General features: G+C 37.4%; 1 protein-coding gene across 2 annotated transcripts in view; it reads left to right on the top strand.

The window, feature by feature from the left end:
• The first annotated feature begins 453 nt into the window (after positions 1-453).
• The window catches only part of LOC124162040 (glycerol-3-phosphate phosphatase), a 51,612-nt gene continuing 29,839 nt past the window's right edge, over positions 454-22,226 (top strand). The window contains exons 1-4 of one of the 2 annotated variants that reach the window (XM_046538370.1): positions 455-973; positions 1,061-1,221; positions 8,169-8,306; positions 16,396-16,618. In XM_046538370.1, coding sequence (XP_046394326.1) covers positions 877-973; positions 1,061-1,221; positions 8,169-8,306; positions 16,396-16,618 — 619 coding nt within the window. In that variant the 5' untranslated portion in view covers positions 455-876. Of the gene's footprint in view, positions 974-1,060; positions 1,222-8,168; positions 8,307-16,395; positions 16,619-22,226 lie in introns of both variants that reach the window. The other variant, XM_046538372.1, reaches the window with a different exon arrangement.

Genomic DNA, 22,226 nt, shown 5'->3' with positions numbered 1-22,226 from the left:
ATAGTTTGTCATAGCTGGCTATTCTGGGACGTCACACAACAACATATTTATGCATATTTTGAAAATGGAAATCTTCCATTTCCGGATCATTACAGAAGCACCTGGGAAACAAATCAGTAATGAACTTCTTCATAGGGGTATTATTGGTAATAATAAGGTTTAGTTTACCACATAACTAGTGGGGCAAATATTCAGCATCGGAAGATTAGTACAATTAGGAAAATTAAGATCTTGAAGTTCATGGAAGATAACATCAAGGTATGAGAATCTCCTTATTCTCATTTTACAAACATATACTATACAAGGATGGAGGTATAACAACAAGAACCATACATGTAGGGTTCTTGTTATTATTCAATAACCCTATTTATCCAAGATCCTTATTAATATTCAAGAACCCCACAGGTAGGGTTCTTGCGGTTCTTGAATGATAATTGCTCCACGGTTGTCAACTGTTGCCGGGCGAAAAGTAGAAGTCATGTCGCCCGCAATATTTTCAACTTTTTCAAACTTATTTTTCATTGCTTCAAAGCTCTGTTGCCAATTTAGATAAACCCAGGGATTAATCATGTACACTTCAACAAAAGGGAAAAGGTCTCTACAGCAAGCATGACATTTCAAATTGCTGTGGCTGCGAAATATTGTTGTACACCGGCAATCATTGCTTCGGGTTTGAGAGTTCGTCTTTCAGGAGAAAGTCAAGGTCAAAAAGTTTTGACACATTTATAGCGAGTGAATGAATTTTAACTTTACTAAATGGTGCAATAGCCAATGATTTGTGCATGGGTCGAAGATCATTCCCTGGAGTCTTGGTGATCAATGTATTTACATTGAGTTCTTCAAGAATTTTAACGTAAAACTTCTAATTCCGTCAAGATGAATTCAAAATCGTCGAAATTCATGCCATCCTTGAGTCGCGAACACGTCAAGAAATTTATTGACTCGTTTGACACTGTTCTTACTGACTGTGACGGTGTGTTCGCGCAATTATTTTCGGTTATTAAATCAGTTGTTTGTTTTATTAGTTGTTATCGTTGTAATGAATGTTTGCGTCTTACAGGTGTTCTATGGGTAGAAAACAATGCGATTGACGGGTCGCCTGCTTTAATAAGACGACTGGTTGATCTCGGAAAGAAAGTCTTCTACGTCACCAATAACAGCACTCGGAATAGACAGGATTACGTCGAAAAATGTAGAAAGCTGGGTTTCCCTGCTGAAAAGGCAAGTGTTATACCTACTTTGAAATTTGATTGTTTTTACAGTGTTGTCTCACGGCATACATCAATCCGTAAATATGAAAATGATGAAATGGTGGTAAATTCTTGAATTTGTGTAGGAAATATATAGTTAAAAAGATTGTCATCTCCGAATTTTATTCCACATAATGTAACCCTGTTAAAAATTCCCCATTGAAAATACCCATTAAAATTCCTTATAGGGAATTGACAATGGAGACTACCATTCCATATAGGGACACCCATTCCCTATAGGGACACCCATTCCCTAAAGGGACATCTATTCCCTATAGGGATAGCTATTCCCTATAGGGACTATTTCCTATACTTAGGGACTATTTCCTATAGGGACAACTATTCCCTATAGGGACAGTAATTCCCTAATAAAACAGAATGAATAAAAACAATTGTTCCATTGATATGAATTTAATGCTAAATTAAACATTTTTACATTATATAATATAAATTTGTTGACAGGCTTGCTACTCTTTAACAATACATAAGGTTAAAGAGGGCAAGATTTGGGGTGAAACTGTACAAATTATGCAATCCCAGCTATGGTTTTACACATACTTTAAAATGTATGTTGGAAAAGATAAAGTAAACAGTATTCCTGTTAAGACGAAGGTAGTATTGGATTTGATGGCCGCGTATAATCTTCTAAACAAAGGATATGAATTGTATGTTGATAATTGGTATAATTTGCCAGATTTGTTTCACAAGTTACACACCTTAGTAACTAATGTACTGTACTTTGTGAGCTAAATGCAAAAATATGCCTAAAGATATAGACGAATTAAAACTCCAAAAAGGTGAAGCCATATCATATTGCAGTAATAATATTACTGCAAATGGAAGGACAAGAAGGATGTTACAATAATGAACACTAGGCATTCCTTGGAGTGTACAGATACCAAAAAAGTAAAGGTAAAAGGACGGCAAAACATGTAGTGTGCTTGGAGAAAAAGATAAGAAGAGAATCCACAGGGTAGTATGATGTGTGCAAAGTGCCACTATGTTTGGAACATTTCAAGCCCTAAAGAATTATCTCCAATTATGTAAAGTATTTAATTTAATTTTGAATGCTTTTATTTTTGCACACAGTAAACCATAGTTGGTAGTATATACTTCAAGCAAATGAAAGAGCAAGTAACTATTAACAAAATATCAAAATTTGGACCGAATTGGTTAACAAATATGTACCACTTTAAATGTCTTATACAAACCAACATTACCATGTTCAAATTCTTTCAAAGTTCGTGGTGTTTGGGGTCGATGTGAATGGTATGCGAGTATTACATAGGCTGACAGGGAATGAACAATCAATAATAATAATAATTTTTATTGGTCAATAGTATTCAGAAATACATGGACCTCGTCAGATAAAAGTAGTACAAAAATATACAAGAGAAATGACATACAATCAAATATATATGGGTTACATCAAAATACAATGTCATCAGTACTATAAGTAAAAAATTCATCAATAGAATATAAAGGATGAATGACAAGCCATGCATGGGTCACCCTCTTGAATGTAGATAAACTGGTCATTCTAGCTGTAATGGGTAGGTGGTTAAACAACTTAATGCTTTGATTAGGAAGGGAAGATTTGGTTTTCGTTAGTCGACACTGGTTTATGGATAAGAAGTCCTTATTTCTCGTACTATAAGTGTGCGTTTCACATCTTTTAGGGAAGATATCAAGATTTTCTTTCATAAATATCAGAGCTTTATACACATACATACTATAAACAGTTAAAATTTTCAATTTCATAAAAAGAGGACGACAGTGATCCTTAGACAGGGATTTGGTGAGTATTCTAATGGCCTTTTTTTGTAGCAGAAATACAGATTTTATGTCAGGGGCATTCCCCCATATTTCCAGACCATAGTCTAAATGGCTGTTAAAAAATGAAAAATATATACAACGCATGTAATCAGAAGGGATTGTCAAGCTTAGCTTTCTTAGGATAAAGAGAGCTTTGGATAGCTTTTTGTTTACTTCAGTGATGTGATAGCTCCAGCTATGTTTAGTATCGAGGTAAAACCCAAGTAACTTAGTAGGCTTCAGGTTACCTGAGGTAGGCTTCAGGCTACAGATAAACTTTTGCGTTTTTTCCTTGTTTAGTAGAAAGCCATTTACTCTAAAGCAGTCATCAGCTATTGCTAGATGATTTTCTGCCCTTTCTACAGCAGAGGCAGTACTTTTACAAACATCCATTAGGGTTGTATCATCTGCGTAGAGAATGCAATTAGAGGGATTACTATGCGGTAAGTCATTGATCATTACTATGAACAAGATGGGACCCAGGACAGACCCCTGGGAACACCAAATTGAGTAGGGAGGAAAGAGGACTGCACTCCCTTCATTTCAACACACTGTTGGCGCTGCGAAAGATATGACTGAAAGAATGTTAACTCCACTCCTGAGACCCCATAGTATTTCAATTTTTCCAGTAATATAGAATGAGAAACACAATCGAAGGCCTTAGAGGATCACAAAGGGTAAGGGCAACAGATAATTGGTCTTCATAAGAGTTGTGAATGATATTGGTGATATATTGGAGGGCCTGTGTGGTGGTTTTACCTTTACGGAAACCATATTGAAATGAACTGAAAAAAACACTATTTTCTAAATGGTTGTATAACTGAGATTTAATAATCACCTCAAAGATTTTACCAAAGATCGGTATGACTGAAATAGGGCGATATGAGTTGGGGTCATCCTTGGGGCCTTTTTTGTATACTGGGGTCACTTTTGAGTATTTGAGATGATGCGGAAAGACACCAGATTGAAGACAAGTATTGATGATAATACTGAGAGGCTCAGTAATAGATTCATTTAAGCTCTTGAGAAGATTATTAGAGAGGCCATAAATGTCTTTGCTGTTGGAGTTTTTTAGAGATTTTATTACCTTAAAGATCTCAGAAGGTGTTACCCATTTCCATTTAAAATGTCTTCTGTGTATTATATATTTATTTAGCAGAGATATGGCTTTAGCTTTGTCAAAAGAGGTAGTTGAAGTTATGTTTTCAACTGTCTCAATAAAGAATTTGTTGAGGTCACCTGGAGATATTGAAAGATCTGAAGAAGATTTTGTTATGCCAGCCTCTTTTTTAATTACAGCCCATGCTGCCTTAAGTTTGTTACCAGAGTTAGAGATGTATTCAAGGTTAGCTACTCTTTTGGCTTCTGTTACCTGCTGATTATATTCATTTTGTACTTTGATTAAAAGTTCTTTGTTTAATTTGCTACTATTAGATATGTATGTCTTTTGGACAGAAACAAGTTTCTCCTTTACACAGAGAATGTCAGGGGTGTAATAGGCCATCTTAGAAATTCTTGAATTGGTCCTAAAGAACTTTTTTGGGAGACACATGTCAAAGAAACCCATAAATTCAGAAAAGAAGAGTTTAAAATTTTCCTCCCCATTTTGTTTTAAGAGTGAAAACCAGGTGATATGCGAAAGAAGACTTTTAAGATTCAATACACCAGCAGGTATGATGGGCCTGCCTAATGCACATTGAGTGCCTTTCGTGGTGGTACTGTCAGATGAGGATACAGCCACCTTAAATATTAGAGCTAAATGATCGGAGAAACTTTTGGATTTATAGTCCATACATCATATTTTGTTACTTCCAAATTAGTAATGATATTGTCTAGGCATGCAGTAGATCTGGTGGGTTCATAGTTAGAGCAGTGAAGATTGAATGAGTTCAACAGATTAGACTATATACAGGCATTATTTGAGGGAAGGGACATGTCAACATTGAGATCAGCACAAATAATAATATTACCATTCTTCCCTTTACTTAAAAGTAATTCTATAGCTTGTTCAAGTTTATCACAAAAAACCTGAAAGTCTCCCTTGGGAGAACGGTATAGTGAAGCTACAACAATTTCATACTTTTTAATATAGATTGCCGCCATTTCAAAGTTTAGTTCTGAGCAGAAGTTAGATAAATCAATGACAGAAAAGTATACATTGCTTTTCACATATATTACCGCACCACCGTTCTTATGAACTTCCCTGCAAAATATACTTGCCATTTGGTATCCGCAGATATTATATAAGTTGACTTCAGGAGATTTAAGCCAATGCTCATTAAGACAGAGAATGTCATACTTTTCGCTTAGACATAGAGGGTCAAGTAAGTGTACTTTGTTACGTATGCACTGCACATTTAGGCTATATATGTTCAGTGAGTCAGCACTTGAGTCACTTGGTTGACTAGCATATAGTCATTTTTGTTTCACTTTGACGATACCGTTTTGAGCCCTCGTCACTATAGAGGAAGGCTGAGAATTCACATTATTATCACTCATCACCATCGATGTATACGATGCAGCATTGGTGAGTAGCACCCTGTTGTCTGAGACTTGCTGATTTGTGCAATCAGCACTAGGTGAATGTTTGTTCTTGAAAAATATAAATTTATCGACGGAGACATGTTTCGGCCACGTTGACGGCTCAGAGAGCTTTTGAAGATGTACTGCATCGGCAGACACACGGAAAGACGCATAATCTCCTTTGGTTGGGAGTTCAACTACTTCAGCCACAATGGAGGTTTTCTTTTTTATATAGCACGACAGTTCCTTGGAAGTGTAGCCTTTCGTGAACCGCCAGACATGTAAGTGTACCTTTTTTGGTATGCCGATGATCAAGTCATCGGGCGAATCCGCGGTGCCAATGATGGGCTGCTTCCGACGTCGTCGTTTGTTGATAACTGTGCGAAATTCGTTGTCAACAGCGTTATTTTGCTGAATACTTGACGTGCTCATAGAGGTAGTACTCCTTTCGGCATTCGTCGGAGTAGAGGGATTGCTTAGACGATGAGAATCCATAGGATATTTCACTAGTTGATGGTGAGAATCCATTGTGGTTGAGTTTTCACTGTGAATCTCAGGACGAGATTCCTTATGAATTTGAACAATTTGAGGCGGCACGAGGGCAGACTCAGACTCTGTGTTTACGTTCACACGTTTGCTTTTTAGCGCGTGCACTTCACTTTTTAGGAGTTCAATGTCAGCCGCCATCTTGTTGAAGAAAGATTGACCAGAGCGGCAATAAAAACATGACCAAAATATTTCTCTGGATTCACACAGGGCTTTCAATACAATTTCACTCAAATTTGAACATTTATGATGTAAAATAATTGCACAGGAGTGGCACGACACAACTTTTTCTCTTGATTCGACCTTATTATTGCAGGACCGACACGATAGTACGTTAGTTGACGACGCCATATTGCTAAGTAATTGATAGTAATAATATCTTAGCTGGTAGCATTTGCATCCATCATCAGTCTGGATGGACATGTAAAGTATTATTTGCTACTTTTCAGTAGCTTCTTCCTTTGGTATTTAACCATGTCATAACTTTTGGTGGCAAATGCCTTTGTGGTAACTTGCTTTAGTCTAGTTGGTATCTCCCTTTTCAGGTTGCCATCCTGCCTCCAGGCTCTCTCCATTGTCCCTGCAAATAAATATAGAATATTAGTATTAAAAACAAGGTTATATCATTTGCAATGCACCTATCCTGCAGGAAATCTACCTATTTATTACATTTACACATGGCATCATGCATGCATATTTATGCAATCTCACTCTAACGATATTTATGTGCATGCATCAACGTGGTGAACAAAATGCTAGGCTCAACTTCCTAACAAGTATGTATTCTGTGCTCAACAAACAGGTTATTTTTTTATAAATATTTATATATACCCATTAACTGCGTAAGGAACACCGGGGTAAGTGGAACCCCTAACATAAATAGTTAACATTTCAATAGCATTGAATTGACATTCAATTTTAGTAACATTCTATAGCAATTGATAACAATATAACTCTTTAAGACTTTCATTGCAATTTAGGTATTCGTGAAAAATGTATTGAAGTACAAATCAATACCTAAATGATAATGATCGGAGAGATTTAAATTGCGATGGCAATGTTTTGAACAGCTTATTAATTACTATAATTCTTCGGCATAATATCTTCCCGATGGTTATTCATTTTCAAGAAAATACCCTTCGTATACGAGTTAATTGAGATTGAGACTGATACTTTAATGCCATAACGAAATGGATTCCATAATGGACTGCTAACAAAGTGGATTCTTCGGCGAGAACCCTGATATTTCAACTTAATCGGTCTTAATGGATTGTATTTTTACTATGGCCGAGAAAGGAAAGATCATGCTAAATTGTAATTACACTGTGAACATAGTAATTAATAATCTTAAATACTTATTGGAATGAAATTAGCGGTCCATTAATCGTATCAATACATACAAATGTTTGGTGATTTACTAGCAAATAGAAAAAATGTTCCATTTACTTACATTTACATGGTCAGCTCAGCGGAGATGTGTTGATGCTGCCAGTCTTCACTGCGAAACACGGATTATTTTCCTCTTCCATTGCGTACTTCAACGTAAATTTGCTTGTAAAATAGGATTCTACAGCACAACTAAATTTGCAAAGTCACAAAACGGTCATAAAATACAGTAACTACGAATGTAAACGATGTAAACAATTCATTTGCAATGGCTCTTGGGTCACTGGTATGCAAGATGGCCGCCGGTCGTTGTGGCGCAAGTTTCAAAATACGATATTTAATCCGTTATATTAAAAAATAATTTCGTAATTTAATGGGCAAAATATGTAACTTAGGTATTTTAAACGCCAAATATATATTTCCCATAGTTACTGAAAGTTGTGAAAATACTTGGCATTCCCCATTGGAAACACATGAGAGATTTTCATTCCCCTTTGAAAACCCATAAGAGATATTCATTCCCCATTGAGTACCCATAGGGACAATATATTCCCCATTGAAATTTAATGGGGAATATCATTCCCTATAGGTTTTTTCAATGGGGACTAATGGGTAATTTTTAACAGGGAATTTTATTCTCAATTACAGGAAGGAATCATTGGCACTGCTTACCTCGTGGCAACTTACTTAAAGGAAATTAATTTCAATAAAAAAGTGTTCTTGATTGGGTCTGAAGGACTAGCAAAAGAACTGGACGTGGCAGGAATCAGATACACTGGACTTGGGGTGAGCGTGACGAAATATGCTTCCATGGGCTTTCAGCTCTCAGGTTGTTTGGCACAATTTGCCGAATAATTTTCTTCTTTCCAAATATTTGGAGTTTGGGGTTGGCAAATCAGGGAAAAAATTCTGCTGTGTAAGCCATTTGGAACTGTCATCAATCTGCTTTGTAGCCCCTGATTTGTATTTGCTTTCGAACTGCTGAATTGAAAAAGGATTCAGCATAGTAGTTCTCCCTGATAAAAATAAACTCCTCCATTGTGGGCAGGTCTATCCTTTAACTTGGTAACACCTGAATTAAAAAGTTTCTGCGATTTTTTTGGTAATCATGTATCTAAATATCAATGAAATTCTGAGTCATCAGGTGCAAAATGTACTCTGTTACCACTAAAAATTACGCCTATCGATACCATACGCTACCACAAAAATGTTTTGCATCACAACAACCCAAATATTAGGCTCACATCAAATAACCATACCTTATATGAGATATACATATTATAGCAATCATAATTACATTTAAAAAAAACTTAGTATTAACAGTATATAAGACGTAAGTAAAGAAAATCAAAATTCATGCTCCAAAATTTCCATTTTTATGGGCTAGTTGATAATTCTCAATTTTCAAAAGGGTCTAAAAGCGTTAATTACAACCTTAAAATAGCAAACTTTTCGGGAAAATGTTATTTAAAATATTTTTATCAATTTTCAACACTCAAAAACCCTAATAAATTACGAAAAATGGCAAAAAAGTTATGTTTAGCACTGCACTACCAGCTGGTACCATTTGGTACCGCTAGGTGTTAACAGGTTAATGAGGGTAAGGGGAGGATAGGACTACCCTTCCTATACCCTTCAGGGTCCACGAAGCGTATTTTAGAACATTGGTGGGTAGGCCCTATCCTTCCTGGAGTGAAGGGGAAGGGTATGACTAATATAAAAACTAAAAATCCATAAATTAACATGAAAATTAAAAAAATCGCTAAGCCACTAAATTAAACGAATGGGGATGAGTTGTAACAGTGATTTCTAAAATTATAAGACAGAAAAAAATTAGCCTTCACATGGTCTTGAACCTAGGACTCACATATTGTAGGATGGTGAAGTAATGCCTTAACAACCTCAAGGTACTAGTGAATTAGTGCTTCTCAACGGGACTTATACTACAAAATCTTTAGATGAGATTATCTTTCGCACCCGGGCCTATGTGGAATAAAGCTGTGACTTTTTTCTACCATACATATTTCATTTCAGAAAATAAGATCGGCATTCAAATAATGGACATCACTCTCATGATGTCTGTGTCAGCCATACAGATAGGTTACGTCCAAAAAAATGTGAATGAAAGAACTTCTAGATGAGCTTTTTTCACACAGTTATAGAAACTATTGTGTTCAGTGGCGTAGCCAGGAATTTCGTTTGGTGGGGGCCCAAAACCAGGGGGGGGGGGGGGAATTTTTGAAAAACAGGATACTTAATAATGGGTTTTTAAACTAATTTAAACACTTTTCATAATCGAAAAAACTGCAGTAGTTATGGAAATATTTTTTAAATTCATTATTTTTCAATATTTTGTTTTCTTTTATGAAGGACAATGATTGTGTTTTTATATTTTGGAAGGGGGGGGGGTCCGGACCCCCCCGTGACCCCACCCCTGGCTACGCCATGGCGTCTATCTTTGCTTTCAAAGACTGCTTATGTTCTTGTACAGAACTCAATACTCTTTAGCAGGTGAAAGTAGCTGAGGAGACACTTTCAGGATATGTTTTCCTCAGCAATAAATGCTAAGTCCCAAGAAAGGGTAGACGAAGGATAGCCCCACACTTCCCTTACCCTTAATGGCATGTAGACGGATGATAAGCAAAGGAGTTTTCAGAAAGGGTAGAGGAAGGTTTTTTCTACCTCTCCCTTATACCCTCCTTGGAGTGTAGGGCGTGGGTTGTGCAAGGGTAACTACCCACCATGGTGGCTACTACCCTTCCTTTGCCCTTCTTTTACCCACCATGGGGAGTTTATTTTTATCAGGGCTTGACATCACAGCATGTCATCAAATCATTTGTTTGCCTGTCTAACTGGTATGTAACACATTTGAACTGCTTTGGATTTCCATTGGAAACTGCTATGGAAAAAAATTCCAATCTCAATTGGAACTGATTTGGAATTAACATTGGAACTGATTTGTACCACTTGTTAATCCATTTTGGAACTGATTCGTATCAGTCATTCACCCGCTTTGGAACTCATTTGTACATAATGCAAATTGCTTTGTAGTAGTTAAATCAAGATGGCTTCTGTAGTTGCCTTGAAATTTATGCTGGATCTGCTTTAATAATCGAGGTCCAGCGACCGTAGTGGATTGAATTTCGGCTTCAACTTCATTTCAAAATGTTGTACAGCCACTGCTCTATAAAATGTCCATTTGCATTTTCGAATTCAGCCATAAGCGAAGGCCCTTCGTACTTTGAGTGCCAGCTTGGAACAGGGAGTGTACTTCTGACTTTATAATTGAAGTGGGGTTAATTGGCTTTGGTGGTCAAGAAAGTCCACATCGAGAGCTTATCTCCGGTCTTACGTGGATCATTCGGCTTCCATTTCTGAGTGAAATGCCTTCATTTTGGGATATTTGTTCTTGAAATCCGTCATGTTAAATATCTGAAAGTCTGATGGAAAAAGTGAAGAAAGGCCTTTCCAGGAACCTAAACTTCTCACAATACCGCAATATTGAAGGGAATTCATTTTTGGCAAAAGTCCTAAAATAGGGAACAAAAAATGAACATAAAACATTGCCTGGGGATCGGGAAGACAAATCATTGACCTGTATGTTTTATGGTTATAGCCAGCACATTATAAGTCATTGAGATAAGGTGAAAGGAAAAAATAGGGAAGGAGCTTATGAGTAAGCAGGTTGGCGTTTTCATACGGGTCTCGTATGGCCAGGCCGAGAAACAACCAGAATAATGACAAAATAGTGGCCTAACTTTCAGCAATTCCCTTGATGTAGTTGTTATTCCATTGTTTTAGTGTATTCATTCAGGCATTAATGTATAAGAATGAGTATTCCATTCTTGGCACTTCTATAATACGAGTAGGAATAACATCATACCCCCATAATTTGAAAATCATTCACATTCATCAAAGTATGGCAAAATCACGGTCGTAAGAAAGAAACATGTTTTCATATGAATAGCGACGTGGGATATAAAAATGCCGGAAAGGAATCTCTAAAATTCATTCATCGGATTATCAGACCATAAATTAAAATTCATAAATGCCAAATAGTGTGCAACCTTGAAGGGATTCAGTTTGCTTCATGCACGCAGCATCTAATTTTTTCTATGCCATTACATTTTAAATTGGTACCTATGCCGTTCTTCCTCATCTGACACTGTGGTAAGGTGGTTAGCATGCTCAGCCAATGGGCTGTAGGTTATGAATTCGATTCGATTCCGTACCAATTTTTTTTCGTTCTGCCATGAGGGAAAAGTATGTGTTATTTATGCTTAGTATCTTCACCAGCCTGTGGTTTGCAGTTGTTAATTCTTTTCTATTTACGGAAAAATCTGTTATCAGTGGCTAAGCTCTTATAAAGACTGGCTGAATTTCACTGGTAGGCTTTGAATTCGTGTCAGGCCGAGCTCTTAGCAGTGTAGCATGTGTAGAACGATGTTCTGTTGCCTTTGGTGCTTATCATACAGAAGAGACTTATGTTAATCTGAGAATATTTGAAAATAATAATAATATTTATTTGCCTGGAGATCTTGGTACATACATGTTCCATGATGTATGGCACGTCAATGTTTAGTTACAAAAAAAAAAGACATTTAGGGAAATAATTATAAACATTACCCATACAGAACATATTTACATAGTTAAATATTCGTCAATAGAATAAAATAAATGTGTCAAAAAGAACTCCTTCACCTTAACTTTAAAACTAGACATTTTTTCCAATCTCTTAATGTTTCTAGGAAGCTTGTTGAATAGTAGTAGGCCCATGTTAAGGGAGGAAAGGCTGGTTTTACTGGTTCTGATGAACTTTACATGTAAATTGCTAGAGTTCCTGGTGTAGTAGTCGTGAATACTATCGTTGGTAGCATACAAACCAAGATTGCATTTAGCACAGATGATTGCACTCAACATGTAAACACACTGAATTGGGAGAATGGAGAGTTTCTTGAAAAGAGGGCGACATGGAGCTCTAAGGGGTGCACTACACATCAGTCTCACTATCTTCTTTTGTATTTTAAAAACAATATGAGCACAGGGAAAAGGGCCCCAAAAAAGGATGCTATAAATAACGTGGGAATAGAATTCACCATAATAAATTGAGATTAGCACTTCATTGTTCACTGTTGACCTAATCGAGCGAGCACACTGCACAGAGTTTTACGTAGACTGGAAACATGGCTGTCCCAACTTAGACTGCTATCAAGGGTAACCCCCAGGAAGGAGGCTTTGTTGCTCCGGGGAATCATTGTACCGTCAAGAGACACTGAAATGTCTGGTGAAGGCTTATTTTTGTTAACAAAATGGATTAGATTGGTTTTTTCTTTATTAAGAAGAAGAAAATTGTTATTGCTCCATTCTTGTAAGAGGTTGACTATACTGTTGGCCCGTGACACCAGGCTATCAATTGAAGAGGCTATGAATTCACCATAATAAATTGAGATTAGCACTTCATTGTTCACTATGAAGGGTTACAGGCTATGAATTGATCGCATTCCTTACCTGTTCTTCCCTAAAATCCTATCCTTGTCTTATATAAGTCCCTTAGTTTACAATTTTATCATGATTTTCTATAAGAAAACCAAAAGAAACAGATAACTCTCTTACTTTGTGCTATCTGCGATCGATGTGAAATACAACTTTTCCAAAAATGTTAAAGAACCAAAGTATTGTAAAAAAAATTTTGCTATAAAAATCATCATAAAATTCAACATTAAGGTACAAAAGCTAGTATAAAAGTATAGACATTGTTGTTTTTATAATAATAATCTACTCAAAGAACACCGTTATTAACAATGTTTGCCATGAAGTTGCTATGAATACCTTATTTTACGCAACCATTTGGTCTTCTTTAGATTCTCAGCGCAGAGTGAAAATAACCTAGCCACATTTTGAAACAGCCCCAAATGTAAGGTTTAAGCAACAATCAAAATAGAATACGATTTGAGCAACAAGGAAAATAGTGTGATTATTTTTTAAACTCATTCGAATGACTAATTTGGAGTTCCATTTCCATTAACTCACTTACTATTACTACTTAAACTGCTTATACATTTCTATGGCATATGTTAGAGAATTTTCGTTTTCTCGAGCGAACGAATCGGGCTGAACTTGGCCATGGTATGTCAGCAGCGTGTAGAAGCCAGTTCTTCCAAAACAAACTTTTGGTTCAAACAAGTGGATATGAGTTCATGACAGATTTTGATGTTTCAAAACAGTTTCATAAGAGTTCCGAAGCAGTTTCAAAGCAAAACTTTTTCCCTAGAAGGCAGTGATTATCCTTTGTTTGATTAATAGGGTGGTTTCCTATTATTTTTTTATTGCCTTAAGCGAATGATTAATATTCCTAGAGTATGTATGTCACGCTTTTAGATTTTTAAATGACGATATCTATTTTTAGCGATTAAATGAAAAGTGAAAATTTTCAAGCCCGCGAAAACGCGACGGCTAAGTATGAATGCTGGGAAAACGCAGTGTGACTTCATTCTGGTTCCCGCTGTCGGCGTGTGAGGTGACCTTGGGGCGAGGCTTTGAGTGCTGATGCGATGCAGGCTGCTAGTAGGTAGCAGAGTACCCTGCTAGCAGGTAGCACTTGACTTAAATAAGGATTATTAATACCCTATCAAACGAAGGTAACTTTCCGACCTAAGGCAGTTTTAAAAGGTGATTATTAAGACATGTTTCCCTGAGCTTTGTGCCTCATGCATGCATTGGTTATCTCAGACGATGTAAAAATCCTATCTACTCGTATAGAAGCTAGGTCCCCATGATGTTACGTGGAGTGGCATTGCATGGGTGCCAATCTGGCCTTTTTCAAATGCGGTTAAAATTGATCATTGCCATGCGTCTAAACTGGGATTTCTAAAACCAAATAATTATTATATTATGAATACACTAATTGTGGGTAACGAATCGCAATCAATGCCTTTCCTTTTCTTTGATGAAGGAAACTACCATATTGGTATTATACTTTTATTAGATTGAAATATTAATAATGTGCACGTAATTAAAAAAAAAAGAATGAGGCCAAACACAATGTATTTCTAACCTTATTTAAGCATTTTAAGCAAGGAAATAATTGGAAAAATACAAAGGTGATTTCTGGCGAAACTTGATATACTTGCAGCTGAGCTTCTCGGCATTTGATGCAGCATTTTTTTCCGAAAACAGACATTAGGTTACAATTTATGAGTTATACTATAAGTCTCACTTGTCAGATTTACTCACAGAGGGTTATCTTCTCGGTATATTTACTTTCTTTGTACTAACAATCCAAATTCATCTGCTCATCTGTGCTACGCTAATTATGAATGAATGTGTAAGTTGCCTTATATTTTGGACAAAAATTACATTGCGCAGTCATATTGTCATACTTCGATAGCATCAGTTCCGAAATTCACCTCGTACGAGTGGTTCCGTACTTTCCAGGGTGGGTTGACTTCAAACTAGCGAGTGATTTCCGTGTGTGTTTAATAAAGTGAGGTCTCATTTTTATTAGTTTTATTTTTATCCATCTTTGGACCATGGCCCTTCCAAAGATACAAGCTGGAACTTTAAAAAATGGACTGAAAATAATTGAAGATGAAGAAAATAATTTGGCTAGTAGCGTGTGAGTATTGCAGAACGCTTCGAGTTGTCCGGTAGCACATGACGGCAGGGGGTGGGGTTAGAGCGAGATACTTCGTGAAAACAAGAAGTGGGATGAAGCCGAGGATCAGGTGGTTGTGCCTCTGACGATTAATGCAACATTATTCTCGCTTTACACATTGCCCCAATTATATTCAAAATTTAATTGTTAGAAAGGAACATTTCAAATAATAAACTATTTTTGGCCTTTGTGATCCATCTCACAACCAATCACTGCATTGGCGAAAGTGGTTGTTTTAGGCATAACATGCACATTGCTGTTGTTATTACGTGTACTTGAAATGGCAATTGATGGATAAGAATTTTTACATCTGACAGAAATCCGTAATGGCAGTGCAAATGTTGAGTGGAGTGCAAACATTTTTCAGCAAGGTGGTGTGTTCCTTTAGCATATTTGAAAGAGAGGTCAGTGGAATCAACAATATGACCTAAGTGTTTCGATAAAGTATTAATATTCCTCTAATCAGCTAATCTTAATTACTCACCAAAATCCAGTGTTTCCTGGGACATAGGCAACCTAGCCAAACATTCCAACATTGATCGTTTTCCTGCATTCATCATTTTTTTCATCCTTCCCCCTGAAAAATGATAGATCGCTGTTCCACTGTATATGCTTTTAGGCGTGAGTTTATGGGAAGACGAGGTCCTCTCCTAAAAAGCTTCTATATGTAAGAGGCAGCTGTCATATTCCTTGCCTCATTTCCTTTCACATCCAAAGTCAGCGCCTCCTTCTTCCCTTTTGTTTTCCACGCTCCAAATCACCCGTGGCTCAACTTTCCCCCTACTCCTTTGGAAGACGAGGACGAGAGAGCCATGGCTGCTTACACAACGGCAGTATTTCATACGAGAGAGTGGAATTCGCGGCAATGCCATCACTTCGTTCAAGCTATTCAAAGAGGGTCCATTGAAAGTACTATGTATCTTGAACCTAGTGTCCTGTCAACGTTTTATTAATTCACTCAAAGTGAAGAGTGGCCTTGGCAGATGTTCTTCAGAATTATCATACGTACATACATAGTTTAGTTTATGAGTTCCTTGTGTACTTTTCCCTCAGGGTTTCTAGAAATCTCCAAAAATATTTTACTCTGCAATTTTCCAAGCATATTTTATTCTCTAAGAAGCATTCAAGTGAATCTGTGCTTGTCATATAAGGGATCAGTGTGTTACCATACCAATGGGATCAGTGTGCATTTCTAACGACAGTTATTTTTTCCATGCTCAGCCAGATGTGATGCCTGAGGTTTGGAGCACCTTGCGATCGGTTGAAGGAGACATTGAAAACCATTTGGATGGAGAGGTGGGGGCTGTCGTGGTGGGCTTTGATCCCCACTTCAGCTACCCAAAACTAATCAAAGCAGCTTCGTATCTCTCGAATCCAGACTGCTTGTACATTGCCACCAACACTGATGAGCGTTTTCCTGTTAACTCACGGTTGGTGTATCCAGGTGAGCTGGTGCTTATAGTAAGGCTAATACATGTCTAAAAGTTATTATTTTGCAATCAATGTGTAGCTGTGAGCTCAGTTTAACTTTTTTCGTTAGCATCTCACTTGTTGTTCATGCATTGTGGACGTAATTTTGTGCAACATGTGAGACATTTGTGGGCAATAAGTAGCAGAAATTTGTCTGAATTTTTCGTTTGGACAACTGTCTTTATAGGTAGCAAATGCCTGATCAGAAGATTTTGTGTTAAATTTTGATGGAAGCATTTATGAGGAGAAATCAAAGAAGTTTTGCAAAACTTGTCTCATTCTTATGGGAAGCAGAAACGTGTCAGTATGGACTAATTTCACACCTTACCCAATTAAATGTGATGAATGTCTGCTATTTGCAAAAAACAATCACCTCTTGAAATTGGTTGGAATAGTGTATCTAATGAATCTGGGTGATGGATATAGTGTTGACCATATATGTAAAAAGTGGAGTAAGGGGGAGGCTGCTTAGTGTGTTACTAAGGCAGTTCACCACGTTTGTGATGGCATTTCTTTGAGTTCCATTGTGAACTGTACAAGGCATTGATACAGCAGTAAAACTCTCAGGGTAAAGCAGGTGGGCATTTGGAAGTGTCTATTTATAATAATAATGATAGTGATCATAATCTAGTGAAGATGAAATGTCATCTGAAATTCAAGAAATCAGTGAAGAACGCGTAGCAATTAGAGAGGTAAAGGAGCCAAAAAAACTCCACATGCCTTTCAAGAAGTAGTGTGGAGCAACATAAGATTAGACTGAGATACCAGTGGAAATAGCTGGACAAATATCAAAAGCGGGCTTCAGGAGGCTGCTTGAGAAGTTCTAGGGAGAAGAAAATGTGTTAAAAAAAAGCCATGGATCGCTGATGAAGTCCTAGACCTCATTGAAGAACGGAGAAAGTATAAGAATACTAATACTGAGGAAGGGCCGGCTTGCTACAAGAGAATGAAGAACAAGATTTGCCGCAAAGCGAGGAAAGCCAGAGAAGCGTGGGTGAGGAACATATGCGAGGACGTGCAAAATAACCTTGTACAAGGGAAAGTGGAAGCAGCCTGTAGAATAGTGAGGAACCATTTCAAGGAATGAAGCATAAGATGTATTTAATACCATAAGGGTCAAGTATGGAAATATTTTAATTGAAAATGAAGACCAAGCCAAGAGATGGAAAGAATACCTGGAGGAACTATACAACGGGAGCAAACTCAACAAAAAAATTGTCGAAGAAGAAAGTGAAGTGGAAAAGGATGAAATGGCAGTTCCTAATTTGAGGCTGCAATACGAGACTTGGAAAAGAATAAATCCCCAGGAATAGATGATATTCCAGCTGAGCTTATTGTAAGTGCTGGGGAAAAGACTTTACTAAACTGTTTAAAAATATCTGTAATATGTACTCTGCAGGAGATATAGCTAGTGACTTGGATAAGAGCATCGTCATGTACACAATTAGAAGAGAGGAGGGGAGTGTGAAGATGTAAAGAACCATAAGCCGAACGACACATACATTGGAGATACTAGCAAGAACCATCTACGGAAGGATAGAGCTAAGAGCAGTAGAATTCCTGAATGAGAACTAATTCCGATTTAGGAATACGAAGGTCATACGAGAAGAAATTTTGGCTCTTATGCTGCTCATAGAGAGGAGAATGGAGGAGGAAAAACAGACTTTCTTAGAATTTGTCAACCTGGAGAAGGCATTTGATTACGTGGAATGGAATTCAATGCTTAGAATTCTGACAGAAATCCCAGTGCTCTTTAATTATTCTAGAATTGTTCACGGTTTGTATAATAACCAAGTAGCTGTTATAAAATGTGAACCCAACTGTGCAGAAGCAAAATAGAAAAAGGAGTTTGACGAGGGTGAGCACTGTCCCCTGTAATTTTTAATGTTTACATCAAGAAGGCCATCAATAAAGTGATGGAAAAAGAAGGGTGTCAATACCCATGGAGAAGAAATTAGTATGCTGTGATTTGCTGACGACATAGCAGTCATAACTCAGACAGAGAAGGATTTGAAGAAGACTTTGACAAATACGAAAAGGACAATATGTAGTCAGATATCAGCTGAAAATCAACAAAAAGAAGACTAAGATATTACAGTACAACCTCGATATAACGACACCCCACGGTACACTAATAAACACTCGCTATAGCGAATTGTCGCTTTACCGGAGGTGGAGCAAATAATAGCCAATATACCTGTTGCGAACAGATATACAGGAACAGGAGTGGTGCGACGACAGATAAACATCTATCCGATAAACGTAAGCATAAATCCAGACGAAAGGCGATGTTTTTTTGCATCACTAAATTTCCTTACTCAAATAACGACTAACTCTTCAAACAATTTATAAGCGCCGCACTGAATAAAAATCGTGCAAAGCATTGTTTCGTCAATCATTATATTTATCCAACGACAGTTTACCACATAAATTTGAGACTGAGCACTCCATTAACTTCATTTCTAACAGATCGCTAGCAATTACTGAGGTTAAGGAATCTTCATGAAAGTCTTCCGGCGGTGAAACCCTCGCTATGGCGAGAGCCAACACCGAAAGGGTCTCGTAAAAACGAATTTTTTAACACGCTTATTATAGGGTCAATTGACGGTGCATCGGCTATCTCTCGTAATAGCAGGGGTGTCGCTATAGCCCGTACTCGCTTTAACGAGGTTCCACTGTATGTAGTTTTCAGCAAAAGAGAAGAGATTAAGGGTGTTCTATCCTAATTCAAAAATCCAAATTCAACCGTCGCCGGATTTTAGTTGCGAAGTCGGCCGCAACGGCCAGTGGAATGGGAAGCCTCCTTGGGCGGAGGGGAGCAGTCGCTGACCGAAGGAAAAAAAAGGAAAAGACGAGGGGTCGAGCTTCGCTCCGACCGAAAAAAACACCCGGCGCTGTATCAAATTTCACTGCGGAGGTGCGATATTGAGAGTGGTCGGGATTCGGAGGTTGATTTTTGCTCTCTGGTGGCATTAGTCCCATCTCAGCCACTCGGTTGACGTTTCTTGGAAGAATCCAAATACGCACGCTCTCGACGAGGCTGGGAAGTACGGCCTGCTTCTATGAAGAAAGGCGATTACTTGCATTGTTCTCTCCTTATGCACTCTCCTCGAAGGGGAGAGCTGGTCAACGTTCTATTCTCAAAATTGTTAAGTGTTCTTGAAAGCATCGTAAAAGTCAATTACGCTAACCGAAATGCGCGTACTTCGTGAAACTTTTTTTTAACGTACAACTTTACATTTTTACGTTATTCCTCAGTATGAATGAAATAGTAACCACCCACGTCCATTTGAAAACGTGTATTCAATACAGTTACTTTCCGAAACATGTTTATTCAGTAATCATAGCGCTACAGGGAGAACACTAATGAGAAATATGACAAATAATGAATGAACGAAAATTGATTTTCAATCATCTTTAATATTTATTGATTTATATGGTAAGAACATCATAAATTTCATATTGCATCAGACATCACATTCAGCTTTAATAAAGCCAATAACCCTGAATATATCGCATCGGGCAATATTGACTTTTTCTTCGATGTTTTTGTAACAAAATGATGCCGTTCGAACTAGAGTTTTTCTGGTCTCTAATTTCTTGTAATTCTGACTGAAGTAACGTTTAATATTCAAAGTATTCCCTAGTTTTGCTGCAACCGACGTTTTGACCCGATGCGACCGAAAGTGCTACAATTTATTCTCGCTACCGATCCATCGTGGAGACGATTAAAATTCATTCGCTCGAATTTGGCTTGATGAAATCGCCGATGACTCATCTTCCTGGAATACACCCATGTGCAAAGTGTGTATAATGAATCATCAGCATTTCGCCTCTTTTTGCGCACAATTATTAGATATAATTGTGAAAATCACAAATCTCTACTTTAATTCTGTTTCTGGAAATTATGCAAGAGATCGTGATACAAGCAGTTCAGTGAAGATGAATAACTGGCTCTTATTAGTCTCCTTTTTCTCTCAGGTGCGTATAAAATTTCCCATGTTGATATTAGGGAGATTTGGAGCAAAGAAGTCTTTAAAATTTTTTCCCGTACACTGAACTATCGGATTTTTTATCTACGGTGCATTAGTTTTTATGACCTCAGCACTAGACTGGAAAGTAAGAAAAGTGACTAGTAAGCTGCAGTTACTGAGTTCATTAATAAAATATCCAACAAATTTGAATTTGCAAATACACCATCAGAGTGCATCACGATCCTTGAGCAACTTATACCATTTCGAGGCCGATGTCCTTGAACGCAGTATCTATCAAAAAGCCAAAGAAATATGTTATTGAAGTCATTGCTGTGGTGGATTCTAGGAAATTTTACCTAAAAATTGAAATTTATATGGGCAGGTAGCCAGATGCCCTTTCAAAGAATCCAATTCACCTCATGAAATTGTCAAACGCTTAGCAGAGCACATTGACTGCAGAGGAAGAAATATTACCAGTGACAGTTGGTGTACCAGTATGCCTTTAACAGTAGAACTTTATCAGAAAAAGATTGAATGTCGTAAGGACGATGAGTAAGAACAAAGCAGATGTTCCTCCTGAATCTCCCCCAAGAAAAAATAGAACCTTACATCATAGGCGAGGGGCAAGGGGGGGGGGGGCAATTGCACCCCCTCCAGAAGCAAAAATCGCAGAAGTCCTTAAGCAAAATCGGTACTGAATTGAAACGAAAGTATTCAACAAATTTCCTTTAAACCCACGAAAAATGATATGCATTAGTAGGTAATTCCCACTTTCTTAGCACTCCTTCATTACTTACTCATTCAATCAATTTTATCTTCATCATTCTTCGGTGGCACCACATTTCGAATGCTTCCAATCATTGACTTCTCTGCTGCTATCAACGTCCAAGCCTCACTTCCCTAGAGAATCACACTCCATATGTAGCGTATGATGAATTGCTTCCTTACTTCTATGCTTGTATTCTCATGTGTGAGAAGATTCATCTTTTTGTAGTAAGCCCTCTTCGCCAGCGCTATTCTACTGACTATTTCTTTCTTGCTTCCTCCATCGTTGGTAATTCGGCTTCCCAGGTAAGAAAATCTCTTCTAGCTTTTGATTTCTTACCTTAATGTTTGTCCTAGCCTCCTCTCTTTTACTACATACTAATATCTTAGCCTTCCTTTGGTTGATTTTCAACTGATACCTGGCCATTTTCCTTTCTATATTTGTCAAAGTCTCCTTAAAATTCTTCTCTGTCTCGGCTATGATTGCTATGTCGTCAGCGAATCATAGAATGCTATTTTTCTCAGTCAATATTGACACCCAAACCCTTCTCCTTCCAATCACCTAAAATTATAAGGTTTTCTTCACGTCTTACCTGTTTGATTACTGCGGTGATATCTTCATAGACGCCTTAAACTTCTTCATCCTAGTAGTCCGTCGTAGGTATGTTAACATGTACCACTACGGTATCTACCGGCTTAGTGTCAAGCTTTACCATAATTATCCTTTTATTTAGCGCGGAACCTTTTTCCCTGAATTTCTATCGTATGCTCCTTATCTTTTACATAATTAACGGAAGGAGGAATATTTCTCACAATTTTTCAAAGTAAATTAGTAAAGGCATT

This window comes from Ischnura elegans, chromosome 7, assembly GCF_921293095.1.
Source record: "Ischnura elegans chromosome 7, ioIscEleg1.1, whole genome shotgun sequence".
Lineage (NCBI taxonomy): Eukaryota > Metazoa > Arthropoda > Insecta > Odonata > Coenagrionidae > Ischnura > Ischnura elegans.
Note: the sequence above shows the minus strand (reverse complement) of the source record. Positions and strands in the feature narration are given on the sequence as shown.